The 16,598-nt window shown below is 41.6% G+C and overlaps 1 protein-coding gene across 1 annotated transcript in view; it reads left to right on the top strand.

The window, feature by feature from the left end:
* The window catches only part of Ipcef1 (interaction protein for cytohesin exchange factors 1), an 80,798-nt gene that overhangs the window by 11,641 nt on the left and 52,559 nt on the right, over positions 1-16,598 (top strand). Inside the window, exons 3-4 of the mRNA XM_038339173.1 lie at positions 14,267-14,340; positions 15,576-15,647. Of these exons, the coding sequence (XP_038195101.1) occupies positions 14,267-14,340; positions 15,576-15,647 (146 nt within the window). The remainder of the gene's footprint in view (positions 1-14,266; positions 14,341-15,575; positions 15,648-16,598) is intronic.

Here is a 16,598-nt window from a genome sequence, read left to right on the forward strand (position 1 = left end):
TATAATAATGAAAGTCAATCAGATTTCTCTAAAACTTCCTTTTCATCTCTGTTTCTTTGCTTTTGTTGGGCTCTTCTGGTGAAGAAGTTGGGCAGCACTGATGAAAAGGAAAAGCCTCCCTGGGCTAAGAGGCTTCCAATAGAGTGCGTGAGGCTGGCCAGGAGGTAACTCATGCCAGGACACATGTGCTGAGATTGTTTCATTGTAGAGAAAAGTCACCAATCTTTTAAATAAGGAAGGCTCCATCTAAATGGTTTTGGGGGATAATGTTTCAGAAATGAGTCTCTTTGTAAGAGTAACATAATTTCACTTATTACACCACTCCATGGGAGAGAGTGTGTGTGAGCTAAGACTGGCCAGGAAAGCTGACTTACAGACATGGGACAGGACACCAGCTGTCTCATGGTCTCCTCTCCAGGAAGACCTGCTGTGGCAGTGAGGGGGCTGTGTCCCTGGGTATTTCTCAGGAGGTGATAATGAGGAAGGATTGTAAAGATAATTGTGTTTTCACAATCGGTCACTGTAAGTGAGAATTTTTTTCTCCCAGGTTAAAGACAGATTGGCTTAGGTTTCTCAGAAGTAGACTCCCAGAAGATTTGTCTGTGAATGGTTTATTTGAGAAGGTATGCAGGAAATGGTTTGTGAGGTGTTAGGTCCAGAACTCCCCATTTGAATGTAATCTATACACACCTTCCTTTATTCCTTAAATTATCTCTGCCTTACTTACAATATGAACATTAAGCAAGTTATTGCTACTGCACTGTCTTGAGAACAATGACGTGAACATTTTGTGTTTGCTTGGTAGAGACACCTTTGTGTGCATTTATCATTGGTGCTCTATTCAATCTGTGCTTGCAGCCCTTCAGAACTAGAGCTGCAACTATCTTGTGCAGCACCCCGCCCCCCCCCCCCCCCCCCCCCCCCCCCCGTCTGCACTCTATGCGCTAGAATCCAGTTCATAAGCTTCGGGTAAGGGGCTGGAGGTTGAGGAAACACACGCAGAGACAAACCGACACATGGGCCTCCAGTCGCTGGTACAAAAGCCCTTCTTTAATAGCACCATGGAGGCTTAAATACCCTGCAATCAATGGCCAACAGGTGAAAATCCCATCCTCTGATCCTCTAGGCAAAGCACAGCTTTTAGTCACTTCAATTAGAAGGCTCTAGACAGGGAAGAGCAGCTGAAGGCCAGGACTCAATTAGTCCCAACAATCTTGGAAGGATAATGACAGACGAGAAGGCAGAGAGAAGCTGCAGATAACTTAAGTTTAGGCAACCTGGGGAACTCAGTACTCTAGAAAAATACAAAATCCAGAGTGAGTATGCCAAGGGACAACGGCTGGATTATTTATGTATCAAACCTCAGTTATGTGCAGGAGCCCATTCTAGGGGCTTGATTTGCAAATCTCTTTGCAAGGCAGAAGTGTAGATTCAGGGCCCAGAAGACTTTTCTGGTGAAGAGATGCAGCTGCTGGCAGTAGGAAGTCTGGCTGGGGTTCCCTGAGTCACCAGCAGCACCAACTGCATGTATCTGCCAACCCCAGAGCTCTTGATCCTCTCTCTTGCTGGGGCCTCAGCATCCCAGAACTATGGTGGCTTTCTGGTACCACCTCAGTCCACATTTAGAATTATAATACATTGAGAATCTCTGGATCCTGTAAGAAATTGTGGCTTTTGTTTAATAGCCAAGACATCTACCAATTGTTTTCTGTATTCTGTATAGAATACATATTTCTAGGCACCTGTAAAAAGAAGCCCTCTAGGGATCAAAATCTAATTATATTTATAGGACAATATCATATAAACCGAAATGCAATAATACTTTTAATAAAACACATCCCAAATAATATACAGACAGATTATAAAGCTTGCAACCATAATTATGCTCTCAGTAATTTAATTTTTTTCCTCACAGCCATTAATCTGATGCAAAAATGACAAGGGAAAACTGGGACAGTCACAGCTGCTCCAGGTATCAGCAAAAGCTGCTCCAGGTATCAGATGGAGTCGAGAGGCTTGCTTGACATCAGTTTTCTCCTGCCAAGTTATTCTTTTTCCTTTCTTATGGATGAATGATAACAATCTCTTAACTCTCTATGTCCTGTACTATCTTACTGCGTTAGATATGCATGTTGATCTTATTTCTCTTGAAGACACTGGTTCCGTCTGCTTTTTCACTGGGAAATAGTGGTTTCAGGGTACTCCTCTGCTCTGCCTAAGATCAGTCAGTAAGTGGCTTGCAGGCAGGTGTCCTATTCAAGTCGGGATTCTTTCTCCTGGGCCATGTGTTAACTGGAGTCATCTCCTCTTTCTTTTAGCTCTCTTTGCAAGGCAGAGGAAACCCATCTGTCTCCTGTTAGAATGACTCGCTTCTGAGTCCTGTTCTTTGTTTCGGAAATTTATGAATGCTGTGCAATTTCTTCATGGGACAACAGCATCAGTTGGGTGTTGTGGGTTAAAAGTCACCTGCCTCGTCAGTTCTGATACTGAGAATAGGATTAATTTTACCCAAAAGGTAGAGAATGGTATTCTTCTTATGCTCAGTGCTCAGTCAGTGTTGGTGTTAGCTGTTTCTGTCAAGCACATTTCTGAGGTATCCCAGCCACACTCACTGTGAGAACTGCTTCTTATAACTAGAAGAACAAGGAGGGAGGATAGGGAAGAAGGGATAAAGGGGGAGGAGGTAGAAAGACGGACAACCAAGCCAAACACACGTTGTCTTGCATCCTGAAGTGCTTGCTGTCCCCCACGACTGGTCGATGCAGCTCTCTGCTCACCGACCCAGGTGAGGCTTGCAGACTGGAAGGTGCTTGGTGTGTCCATTTCTGTGTTCCTTTCTGAAAGAAAGGAGAGGATTAGTTACTCACGAGAACCAAACACCGTCATCAGCTTCACTGCAGGGAGAGAAGAGGGGAGGCTATAGAGTCTGCCATTTGCAGGCATGGGGACTATGTAAGTAACTGAAATGCAGCAGTCACATCATTGTGGAAAATGCTAGCACTGTCTCTTCGTAGACTAGATTTCACTATCAATAAATAAACTTCTATGTTACAGGTCTGGGGTCCCAACCTTAGGCTTAGGCTTAATGGGTGATGGAGTGGAGCAGGAGCCAAGAGATAAGCATAATGAAGCAACCCGGAATGAAGCGTGGTCTGTTCATCATTGTCCCCTCTTTCTGCTTCTGCATGTGGTCCCCAAGAAGTCTTTCTGACTGTCATAGCTGGAGAGGATTAATGAAGGTCTCAGGACATGGTCACCCATCATGGAGAGTCCTCCTCATGGGAGAGGTGTGTGTCGGGGGCCAGATCTTTTCTTGTAAAGATCTACTGTTTCTGGTATACGAAGTACCTGAAAGTTAGGTCAGCTTTATCTCTGTGCCTTCAGCCTTGAAGGGGGATGAGATTAGGTTAGGTGGACACTCCTTCAGCGATGACTATTCCAACCTGAAGAGGTAAGCAAGTTGCCTGTGATAAAGGAGACAGCAGCAGAATGGAGGTAGTGATGCCAAGCTTTCAGTGCGTTTCAGTTGTAGGCTTAAGTGAGGGGTCAGTGCTTTGTGGAAAAGAAGCTTCCAGGTGCCTGTTTCATGTGTGTTCTTTAAAATCATGTGTGAATATAAATTGTGCCACATGTTATCATATGAAGCCTCAGAGATGTACGTAGGACAGGCCCCAGGATTGGGGTTTCTGCTGAGAGGACACACTTCTGTAGTTCTGTCCTTTGGTCTGAATTTAATTTCCACTTTTGCGTGCAAAGGCCTCTGCACAGCTTGAATGTTCCAGGGCATCTTGTCTCATCTCTCCTCCAATCTTCGTACCCCTCTAGCTTATATTTTAGAAAAAGGGGTTCAGATTATAGTACTGGTCTCAAGTCGATGTGCTCTTTGAGATCCAGCCTCTATGTGTGCAGGGAGAATTTAACCTCCATGTGTGAGTTCTGTAGGAGAATCCAATCTCTTTGTGTGCTCTAGAATCTGGCCTCTGTGTGCTCTAGTAGAATCTGGCCTTCGGGTGTAGTCTAGGAGAATCAGCCTTCCATGTGTGTGTACTCTAGGAGAATCCAGTCTCTGTTGTTCTGTACTGCCTGGGAAGGGACAACTGGCTTCCCATATTCAGCTTCATTTCCAGTGTGTGTGGGGTATGTCAGGGCACAACTGAGAAAACAGAGGTGTCCTTGGAGAAACAGGGAGTTTTGCAGTCTCTTTAGACTGTGATGGGCACTGGGCAGCCTCACATGCATGGCTTAAAGTGAGTCAGAGACTTAGAAATTCATTTCTGCTCATGAACATGAATGTAGATTACAGAGAAATCTTTGCTTTCCTGAGCTATTTTTTTTTTTTTTTTGGTTTTTCGAGACAGGGTTTCTCTGCAGCTTTAGAGCCTGTCCTGGAGCTAGCTCTTGTAGACCAGGCTGGTCTCGAACTCACAGAGATCTGCCTGCCTCTGCCTCCCGAGTGCTAGGATTAAAGGCGTGCGCCACCACCACCCGGTTTCCTGAGCTATTTTCTTTAAAATCAGATTCTATTTAAGAGAACCATAATTTTTATTTTCCACTATGAAACTACACAATATCACCCTGTATCCCCTTTCATTTTCTTCTTGTTTGCTCACCCTTGACTTATGTAGTTGTAGAAGTTGGTTTTGTAGGTAGGGTTTCTATCTTTTTTAGTATTTCTTCTTTTGTTATGTTGTCTAATTTGGAAGGTACCTGACACTCATGTTTCCATCTAGAAGCTAAAATTAGATGTCTTTAATTTTTGTTACTGGGGATTGAGCATAGACAAGCACAGTACCACTAATCTGCACCCCATTCTTATCTTCTGCTTTGAGATAGGGTCTCACTATGTTGTCCAGGATGGCCTTGAGCTCACTCTTGCCCAACTACGCTTGACCTTAAAATCCTTCTGCATCAGCTTCTCATTGTTTTAGTTACTTCCCAGGCTTCATTTTAAGAGAATTTAGAGTGTTCTAGTAAAGAATGATTAGTGGGTTCACAGAGGTTTCCAGTTACTTCTGGCGTCTACACAGACACAGACACTCCTGCCCAGCCTTCTGCATCAACATTCTCAGTGGAGAGGCACGTTTGTTACAGTTGACAAATCTATCATGACGTGTCATTAGATGCATGGCCACAGAAGCTATAGTTAATATTAGTGTTGATTCTCAATAGTGCTGACCATATTGTGGATTAGAAATTTGTTCTCTATTATACAAATATAAATTATTTCACTGGCCCCCTCCCCGAAGCTTCTGTGGTCTTCAACTTAAATACCAGGATTTGATAACCTGTTTTGGTTAACTTTTAAAGTATGGCAAACTTTATGTAAAATATTTATATGTCAGATCCCTGCAATCCAAACTTGACTACATAGTTCACCTTTAATGCAGAGGGCATGGGCTCAGTATTGTGATAACATTTGAACCAGTTGTACTCAGTTCCAGTGGGTCCTCGGGGATCTTGGATTGCACCTTCTGAGTTTCATGCTAACCACATATGAGGGATTTTAGTCACAGTATGTAGACTCCAGACTTGTGCTCCATCTCATGTTTTTAACTTATTCGAGATGTGTTTATTATATCATAATACCCACTCCATTTACATCCACTCACTGATGCAACCATTATAACAAACTGATTTTAGGTCAGTTGTTTAGGACCAGAGTGACTCCTTGTGTCCATTTACCCTTAACCCTACATTCCCACCTCAAGCCAAGCCTTTCTACCTTCATGAACTTCATAAAAATGGAGACATAGAGTAACATATTGTCTCTTGTGTTGTCAATAAGTATGATGCTGCCAAGGCTTATGCACGGTTTAGCAGGAGGTGCTTGTTTCTTTCTAATGTTGATAGTCTTCTATCATGTGAGCAGGAATATATTATGCTCTTTAGTTACCCACCAATAGACATTTAGGTTGTTTCCTGCTTAAGATACTATGACTAATGTACCTATAAATATTTGCTTGCGACTCTTTTCATGGGTATGAGTTTTCAATGGCGGGGGTGGGTAGGTACCTAGGAGTGGAATTACTGGGTTGTGCAGAAATTACATGCTTGCAATCTTCAGAAAATGCTGAAATATTTTTCAAAATAGTTTCCACATCTTATTTTAACATTTTCTTTATTGTCAAAGGGAAAAAATGTTCCGTCACTCAGTCATTCATAACACATGTATAGCTTTTCCACGCAGAATGGACAATTGCCTTATAAATCAAAAATATATGAAATGAAACCGTTACTTCCTTCAAAATACTCTGGTCTGTAGGAGAGTCAGACCAACAACCAGGACACACCACCATGAGAGGACTGTCAAGGTAGCCCACTTCTTGCTCTGAAGACAAACAGGAGGGAGCCTGTCCCAGACTGGTAGAAACAGATTGTACCCATCATGACTCTTGGCAACTCACTTAAGAGGGTCAGGGAGAGGGGTTTAGTGTCACCAGGGAGCAGCAGGCATCCTGCCCTGCTTGTATACTCCAGCTCCGGTATGGTGCTCTCCTACTCAGCCTCGCATTACACGTCCACAAGATGCTGCCTAAGTCCATGGTTCATGTTGAGCTCATTGTCCCGTTTCTCTCAATAGGTGAGGTCTCTACTTTGTTCACTACTATGTTCTCACACCGGGGACACAGTAAGGACTTGACTGAATAAATGCATGGAAGCTTTTAGTGAGAGAGAAAAGAGAGTTTAAGGGAGAGATGAACACAGATGATTGACACGGGAGGAGCTTCACTCCTGTCCTTGATGTTTGAACTCTGCCAGTTTTGACATAGTAAGACTTTGGTTCTACCTAATCATAAGTTCTGCTGGGGGTGGAGGCAGGGAGTCAGAGGTGCCTGGGAAAGTGGGTTTGTAGTTACAGAACACCCTATGACTGAGGGCCCAGTGCTGTGGGCTGCTGCACTTAAGACTGGTGAGTTTGTACAGTGGCTGGAGGATACTTTTAAAGATCACGTTAGGGTTTCTGGAGGAATTATCAGATACCAATACATAACTGTCAAGTGACATTTTAGAAAGTTAGGAATCCTTAAAGGGAAGGATACCATTCAAGTCAGTTATTTTAGTTAATGGATCAGGCAGGGGCATATCTGAAAGGGTAGGAGGAGGAGGAGGAGAAGAAGAAAACTGTCATTCCATGAGAAGCTGCCCATTGTGAGTGCCACTTCTGTGGCTTTTTTTTGCAGGTTAAATAAGCAAGGTACATTTTTGACACAGCTGATGTGACTTTGAATGCAGCTCAGACGTATTTAGAATAATGACAAGAGCTGTTGTGTATGAAAAGGAGGGTTCCTAGGGAAACTTTTTGCAGTGGCTCTGCTCAGGTTTCTTTGGATCTCTAGTTGAAAGAGCTTCAGCCTTTTCAGTTTTGTGGAAAGGAAACCAGTGAAATAAACCCAGTGAACCAAAGATATGTAATTTATCTTTCATTCATTTAATAATTTGTATTGTTTATTGGGGGCATATCACAGTGTGCTGGTGGAGGCCGGAGGGCCAGTTTCAGGATTTCAGGTATCCATTCTTCCCTTGCACTACATTTTCGGTCCTAGGGATAGAGTTCAGATTGTCAGCCTTGGTGGCAAGCACCTTTACCTCCTGAACCAGCTGACCAAAGCAATTATTAATTATTTCTAAATGCATGCAAACACTAGTAAGAGTAACACTTGTATGTTTTGTTTTTGTGTGGTGGTGGTGGTGGTGGTGGTGGTGGTGGTGGTGGTGGTGGTGGTGGTGGTGTGTGTGTGTGTGTGTGTGTGTGTGTGTGTATGTGTGTGTATACATGCTTACAGTGGCTAGAGGTCAATGCTGGGCATCTTCCTCAATTGCTTCCCATCCTACTTTTTCCGAAAGGGTCTCCCAACAAACCTGGAATTCCCTGACCATGTTAGATGTGCTGGTCTGCAAGGCCCAGGGATCTTCCTGTCTCTGCTTTCCCAGTGCTTGGGTTATAGGTGTGAGTCATTTTGGTCAGCTCTTTTCATGGGTTCTTGGGATTGAACTTGAATACCTATGCTTATGTGGCAAGATCTTTACCAACTGAACCATTTTCTCGGTCTGTGTATGTTTCATTTTCAATTAATTTTTTATGTTATTGTCACATGAATGAGATTATGATACTGCAGAGAGGTGTATGTCATGACATGAATTGGGTGTCTAACTTAGCTCCAGAAGAACATGGTTTTCTTTGTTTTACAAATTTTTTCAGTTTGATTTTGGTTGAGCAGAGAACAGGAATACAGGAGAACGTGAAATTGTAGAATTCATTAGGGCTCAGCCATGAAGGGTGTTCTGCTGAGGTACTAAGGCTTCATCCAACAAGCACCTGGGAACCGTGCAGGGTTTTAATTAGAGGAGTGACATGAGACATGTTCATGATGGACAGAATTGCTATGGGATGTCATTTGGATGCTATATTGAGTTAAAGGAGAGAATTAGAAAGAGGGGAACTGGCTTTGGAGGATTTCTCAGTAATTTAACGAAAAGCTAATGGTGATAGACAGGACATGACTTGGTAGGAATAGATGAATGAACCATCTGTTAAAGATGCAACTATAACATAACTTTGTGTTTACCTGCATGAATGTTGGGAAGGGTTGTCTTAGTTCATTTTCTATAACAAAATACTGAAGGCTAGGTGGCTCAAAAAGAAGGTGGATGCTTATTTAGTTCAAATTCTGAAGGCTGGTGCTGGGACCTACTTAGTTTCCAGCAAGGACCACATATGGTTTATATGATGGAGAAGCGGGAGGCATAGTGATTGTGTGCAAAGAGGTCCCAGCATGTGAGGTGCCTTTTTACAACCACCTCTTCTCTCAGCAGGCAAATCAGCCTCCAGAATTCACTCTCGTGAGAAAAACCTTAGATTCCCACTGACCTATTTAACATATTCATTCAATTGTTCATCATGTGTTTGTGGTGAGTGGAGTCCCATATGAGTGCATGGAGACCAAAAGCATCATCTCTGCTGGCCTGCTTAGTCATCCTCCACTGTATTCTCTTGATTCAGGGTTTCTTCCAGAACCTAGGGCTGGGCTGACTGCCAGATAACCCCAGAGTACTAGTGTATAGGTATGCATGGCACTATGCCTACCATTTTATGTGTGTGTTTGAGATTTGAAATTATGTGGCCATGTTGGCACAGTAAATGTTCTTATCTGTTAAGCCATCTCTGTAACCATGACATACTTAGCATTTACTTAATTTTTTTAAAAAAGATCTGATTTTCTTTGAGAATACCATAAAATTTATTTTGATTATATTTACCTATACTCCTTCTCTCTCTCCTCTAAGATACATCCCCTATTTCACCATCCCCACACACTTCCTGCTCTCTTTTACTTATTCTTAATAACCCAAATTTTTTACAGTGCATATACTCAGGGTAAGAGACCATTCACTGGGGGAGTGGTTAACTGACTAGGGGACACACCCTTAGAGAAGACTGACTTTCCTTCCCAGATAAGCCATCAGTTATAAAAACTTTCCCAGTTAGGGGTGGGAGCTCACAAGGCCATCTCATCTCCATGCTATAATGCTGACTGGCTTCTTCTTGTACTGGTCTCGTGTAGGCAACCACAGCTCTGGGTGCATAAGTGAAGTTGCTCTGTCATGTTTGGAAGACACTTTTGCTGCAGTCCATGACCTCTGACTCTTACAGGCTTTCTGTTTGTTTTCTATGAGGATCTCCGAGTCATCTGTGTATGTGTGCATGTGTGTGTGTGTGTGCATATGATATAGATGTTTCATTTGTGATGCTTATTCACTTACTCTAACTTGCTCAACTGTAAATTTCTATTACACGTAGAGGCCTCTCTGACGAGGTTTGATGGCTGTATTAATCTATGGGTATAGAGGTTGCCTTAGTTAGGGTGTCTATTACTGTAATAAAACAGCATGACCAAAAACAGCTTATAAAAGTAGACATTTGATTGGGCTTCCAACTTTAGAATCTATGATGGGGTGGAGTATAGTGGCAAGAATAGCTGAGTGCTCACATCTTGAGTCACAAGTAGAAGGCAGAGGGAGAGAGAAAGCCTGGCATAGGGAGTCGAGTCCTTTAAAACTGCAAAGCCCACCCCCAGTGACACATCTACTCTAACAAGGCCACACCTCCCAACCCCTCCAAATAGTTCCGGCAGTTGGAAATCAAACATTCAAAACTGTGAGTCTGTTTGGGCCATTTTCATCCAGGCCACCCAGAGGTATTAATTTAGAGGTAGATTTGACACTGTTCATTTAGCAGACCAATTCACTTAAGTTTTAAAGACTTCAGTCTTTCTCATCATAGACCAAGCCTCAGCATGTATTTTTATGGTGACAGACAGTATCCACACAGGGATAGCTGGGGCAGGAGAACTAGAAATGTCTCTTTTGTCCACCATTCTCTCTTTCTTTATTCTTCTCTCTCTCCTTCTCTACCCTCCTTTTCTCTTATGAAGTCTTGATAGATAGTGTCCTCTTATTCACTGAAGCAGAGAACACAGAAGAGGAGAAGGCATAGAGTAAGATGATCTTAGTTTGGGTCATTCTTCAGGAGCTCATTATTCATCCATGTGAATAAAGATACTGGGCCATTATACATCTAGACAAGGAGCTCTCCAGGGATGAATCTCAATTCAAGTTATAGATTTTGAATGTGTGTGTGTGTGTGTGTGTGTGTGTGTGTAGTGATGATATGTGAATTTATGGGAATTTCACAGGTCACTCGTCCATAGTGCTGGAATGGAGAGAGTAAAGGTTTATGGATTGAACTCTGAGGTACTCTGATATTGGAGAGATAGCAGAAGACCTTGTGAAAACTTTAGAAGAGGAGGTAATGAGAGGGAAGCTAGGAGGCACACGGGTGGATCGGATTGGGCTAATGTTCACTAGAGTCTAACTCAGGATATATGGAAGAGTTGGATGGAATTTCTCAATGGAAGTATTTAGGCTTCTTAGAATATGGAACAGTTGGCATAGAAATGTATGTTAGGGAGACGTGGCAACAAATGCTTGATATAATGATTGTTTTTCTCAAAACTAGTTATGGGAATTTATATGAAAATGTCTTAATATAACAGTGATGTTACATATATATATTACATATACATTATATAGCTGCTCAATATGGCCATATTACATAAGATCAACCATTTTAAAGTGAGTACTTGAATAAAAATCTCATACATTCACAAAGCTGTACACTCATCTCTATCTAGTTTCAAAACATTTTCAAGACAAAACTTCACTTCCTTTAAGTAGTTATGCCCAATTCTTCCCCCAGGGCCTGGATCTGTGTTTTTTCTTTATGTATTTTTTATTCTGAATATTTCATATACATGGAACCAAATAGTGCATGATCTTTTGTGACTAAAATCTTTCATTTAGCATAGTATTCACAAAGTTTATCTATTTAGCATATGCCAGTCTTTCATGGAGTCTGTGATTTTACATATTTATCTATATGGATTTATCACAGTTTGTTTTTTGATGATCAGTTTGTGTTTTGGTCTGCTGCTGGTTGTGAACAGTGTACTGTTACCATACATATACACCTGAACATCTGTATTTGCTTTGGGTAGGTTTTTAGCAATGGACCTAGGTTTTCCAAAATTACATTTCTGCATATAATTGTAAATGAAAATCATAGGAAACATTGTGTGTTATAGAAAATATCAACTCATGTTGTAGGAGGCTGCTTGTTCATTCCTGGCTGCCCAGACTCAAAATAACCACACAGAAACAGTATTGATTAAACCACTGCTTGGACTATTAGTGCTAGCTTCTTATTGGCTAGCTCTTACATCTTAATTTAACCTATTTCTATTAATCTGTGTATCACCACGTGGCTGTGGCTTACTGGCAAGGTTCTGTCCAGTGTCTGTCTCTGGCGGGGCTCTATGGCTTCTCCTTGACTCTGCCTTCTTTCTCCCAACATTCAGTCTAGTTTTCCCTGCCTACCTCTATTCTGCCCTGCCAGGTCCCAGACAGATTCTTTATTAACCAATGGTATTCACAGCATGAAGAAGGGAATCCCACATCAAACTCATGTATACTTTATTTGTCTTTTGTGTTTAAAGATGAGATTGGTGAAACCACTGTGTGGTAACTAAAAAGCCTATAAATAAATGAGGTATCTATGTGTGCACTCAGTGTATATGTGTGTGTGTATGTGTGTGTGTGTGTGTGTGTGTGTGTGTGTGTGTGTGTGTGTATGTATTCTAGAAGGAGAAGTTCTCACTAGAATTGAGTTTTAATTCTTCCAAGGGAGAGCATGCAGGCACATACTTGCATGAACAGAGATATCTAGGAGATAGAGGCTGGGAATGGAGTTGACTAATTTTTTCTGAAGAAAAGATGAGTTGCTCTCTCAATGATATGAAAAAGAGACAGAATAATGAAGTCAACTAAGGTCATCCTGGAACAAATTTAACATCTAGCTGATTTTAAAATTAAGATTGTCTTTTCAAAATCAATTTTTAATTCATCTTTTAATATTGCCAATTCATTTACATTTTTAAAAAATGCATTTTTCTACTGAGGGATATGAAAGAAGGTGTGAGCTCTGTTTATGACAAATGACCCAACTTCTCTGTAGATCATTTTAGCTTTTATTTATACGTTATAGATCAACTGGTTCATAGAGAGGGGCACCTTGATTCTATTTCTTGTGAAGCTTTTATTGATTTAAAGCAACACTCATCCTGTGCTATCCACAGCATCATTCTTTCTTGGGGACTTTCTTTTACAAGTGTCAACCATGGCAGTAGGATTTTGCAAGATGTGACTCTGACCAAACACTCCAAACACTTCCTACAGCCTCAGGAACGAAGTGGTTATTGCTGAGTGTCTGTTAAGGGCTGTTAATCTGGGCTCTCTCCAGTCCTAACAGACAGCAAGATGTGTATCTGTGGGTTTGCCAACTTCAAGGCCTGGGTTCTGTCTACTGTCTCTAGGCTGCTAATGAGGTTTTGTCTCCTGTGCTTGTGGCTCGCCACAGTTGTCAGGGGAGAATGAGGCTGAGCATGCCTCTGGGTTCAGCAGGAAGCAGGACATAGATGGGTTAACTCTGTGGGTTTCATGAGGACAGAAGGAGAGCAGGGGCAGGCCCAGACAGAACCTGCTGTATACTTATCATCCCTAATCTGCATTATATCACATCTCTTTCTGTTGGAGGAAGGGTCACTTGTTAGTTCCCAGCTGCTCGGCTAGTTTAGACCCGAAATAATCACACAGAAACTGTATTAATTAAAACACTGTTTGGCCCATTAGCTCTAGCTTCTTATTGGCTAACTCTTACATATTAATTTAACCCATTTCTATTAATCTATGTATGGCCATGTGGCTGTGGCTTACTAGTTAAAGTCCCAGCATCTGTCTCCGGCGGGGCTACATGGCATCTCTCTGAGTCTGCCTTCTTTCTTCCAGCATGCCATTTAGTTCTCCCTGCCTAGCTAAGTTCTTCCCTGCTATAGATCCAAATCAGTTTCTTTATTCATTAATAGTAATCACAGCATATAGCGGTAAATCCCGTATCACCTCCCCTTTTCTGTTTAAATAAAAACAATGGTGTGGGAGGTCCCTCTGTCTATGTGTTTGTTGGTTAATGAATAAAGAAAACTGTCTTGGCCTATAGCATGGGAGGAGGAAGGCAGAGTTAGAGAGACACCATGGAACCCCTGCCAGAGTCAGACATGCCAAAACTTTGCCGGTAAGTCACTACCACATGATGATACACAGATTGGTAGAAATGGGTTAAATTAATATGTAAGAAATTAGCCAATAAGAAGCTAGAGCTAATGGGCTAAGCAGTGATTTAACTGGTATGGTTTCTGTGTGACTATTTTGGGTCTAAGCTAGCTGGGCAGCAAGGCACCAACAAGTGGCCCTTCTCCAACATCTATCTTTCTTTTTCTTCCTTCCTTCCTTTTTGAAGAAAGGGTTTCTCTGTGTAGCCCAGGCTGTCCTGGAACTCACTATATAGACCAGGCTGGCCTTGAACTCACAGAGGTTCTCCTGCCTCTGTTCCCCCCACCCACTGAGAACTGGGTTTAAAGGCATGAGCCACCACTGCCACTCTGCTCTCATGTCACTTCTTATGAAATGTTTCTGTTTCTGTTGTTAAGAATACTAATATCTTTTAAAAACAGTGTATCTAAGCCCATGGCTAGTTAATGCTGTTTCATGGACATTCCTGTCGTTCTGCCTCATTTAACTAATGTCCTCTCTAGTTCATGTTGTCAGTGTGTCAAAGCCTGGCAGCACAGCATTTATGACTATGTGTTTGTTTCAGGCAGAGAAAGCTGATGGATTTGTCAACCTGCCAGATTTCACAGTGGAAAGAGCCTCTGAATGCAAGAAAAAACAGTGAGTCTTTTTTCCATCCCCAAATCCATTTTCAATGTTCGCCAAGTGATGGGATGATTTAGAAGTGGAGGAAGATATGATTAAAATATCTGGGAATTTTGAGTGTTGTGAGTTGGCACTGTACAAATATACATTTCATAGAAAATGGACATAGAAATATTAACTTCTCATTTTCTGGTATTTCAACCCATGGGGTAGATGGGTATTAACTCTCCCATTCCCTGTGCCAAACACACACTCAGGCAAGGGAATCAATGACAAGGTTTTGACTTTGTAAAGAACAAATAGCAAAGCAGGGGTCACCACATAGAGTTGTAGACCTAACAGCAAGACCAGGTCATCTTAGTTCATGGTATTAGTGTCAGCCTTGCCATTCGATGCTCTGATGCATTTCGGTTGGGATTGTATTTTGCTATAGAATAAGAATGAACAGTGATAGGGTGAAGGAGGTTCTGCTAAGAAGGACAGAGCCTGGAGGGTCTGGGAACAGTCAAGAGCTCCCTAGAGAGCTGAGTATATACTCTGGTCACATGATCCTTTCAAGAGAACACCCTACTGTGACTTACTTTTATGTCATCTTTGTTCTTTCTCTTATTCTTTCTTCAACATCTTTTCCTTTATTATTTGAAAGGAACATTTTTTTTCATTGATAAGCAATGAATTCCTTTCTTGGGAACCAGTGTTAGCTTTTGTTATTTGCTATATTGGTATAATAGCTGTGTCTTGTTCTGTATTGATGCTTATGGCTTTTGATTGCTTATTAAAAAAATAACTCTGTCCTGTTCTGGTGTGATTGGTAAGTGGAAACATTTTACTTGCTATCACTGATGGGCAATAAACTTCCTTAAACTAATATCTAATTTGTTCCTTTTCCTTTACCAATACAGAGCCCCTTATCTATGGCTTCTGAAGAGTTATGTGGTGTTGAAGTGGCATACCTGATTATTTTCATATAACTCTACCGTATAGTTGACTGAATTTAAATAATACTGTGCTTGAATGAGTTGATCTGAATCCTGTAAAGTAACAACCCAGGGACTCTCAACTTGAATGTATTGTCTCTACACCTTTAAATAGTTAGCAGGTGGAAACAGCACACCTTTATAAATTTAAATGGAAGCTAGGGAGTGGCTAAGATGCAGTTCTGCAGGATAAAACTGAAATAGGGACCAGATAATAGGTGTTTAACAAAGTTACTTTAAAAACTCTAACACATGTGCTTTTCTCCTTTCCAGTGCATTTAAGATCAACCACCCAGAGATCAAAGCCTTCTACTTTGCAGCAGAGAATTTACAGGAAATGAACATGTAAGTAGAGACTGCTGCATCCAGCTCCTGAGAGAATGAACTTACTTAGGTCAGGCATCAGAGTTTTAAGCCAATGGTCATGTCACTTATTGTCCTATTTATTTTTGTTACTTAAGTTTGTTCTGTTAATTCCTTTAGCCATTATAAAAGCATCTCACTTTCTTCTCTAGCATGTGTAGTCATTTGTGGACATAAACTTGTCTTAATGACTGTTTTAGGGAGTAGTTGTAAGATTCTTCTGAAGGAGCCACTGAGAGGAGAGAGCAGACAGAAGGAGATGTGATGTGATGAGAATTCACACCACAAGGAGAAAGACCCATCGCCACTCAGGCTCTGCAGCCTCTAGCGTGTGCTGTGGGATTATCACAAAGGCTCACAGACTTATCGCCTGCTTTTCCTTGTATCACCCTGAACATTTACTTCTGGTGCACCCAACTTTAAAATATATCCTAGCGCTGTTTTCAGCTTGCTCTCTTAGGTCAATGCACTCAATTCCCACTTTGCTCCTGGTTTAGACAAACATGCACAGCACTAGCTATAATTTGAATGAAGCGGTCTGTGAGGTGCTGCCCCGAGGCACCAGAAGACAGCCTATTTACTTAGAAAGACTGTTCTTGATATCTGTAAGACCATCATATAATAATTTAGTATTTATGGAACATCTATAGTATGTCCCATTGACAAAGACCGTGGGCAGTAACAATCAAACCCTCCCACCCCACCCCCATTATTCTTCCATTCATAGAGTTTAACCTGAAATGCTACTATCTACTGGACATGGTAATTTCATTGCTTATCTTCCATACATATTCCATCTTTGCCTTCTTGTTTCAGAAAGCTAAATAAAATAGATGCTATCTTCCCTCATGTACCTCCACCCCCCTTCAGGTCACCTCTTCTGCAGCACAGTCTAGCTAGGAGCCTTCTTGTTTGCTACACACACTTAGCTTA

This window comes from Arvicola amphibius, chromosome 8, assembly GCF_903992535.2.
Source record: "Arvicola amphibius chromosome 8, mArvAmp1.2, whole genome shotgun sequence".
Taxonomy (NCBI): domain Eukaryota; kingdom Metazoa; phylum Chordata; class Mammalia; order Rodentia; family Cricetidae; genus Arvicola; species Arvicola amphibius.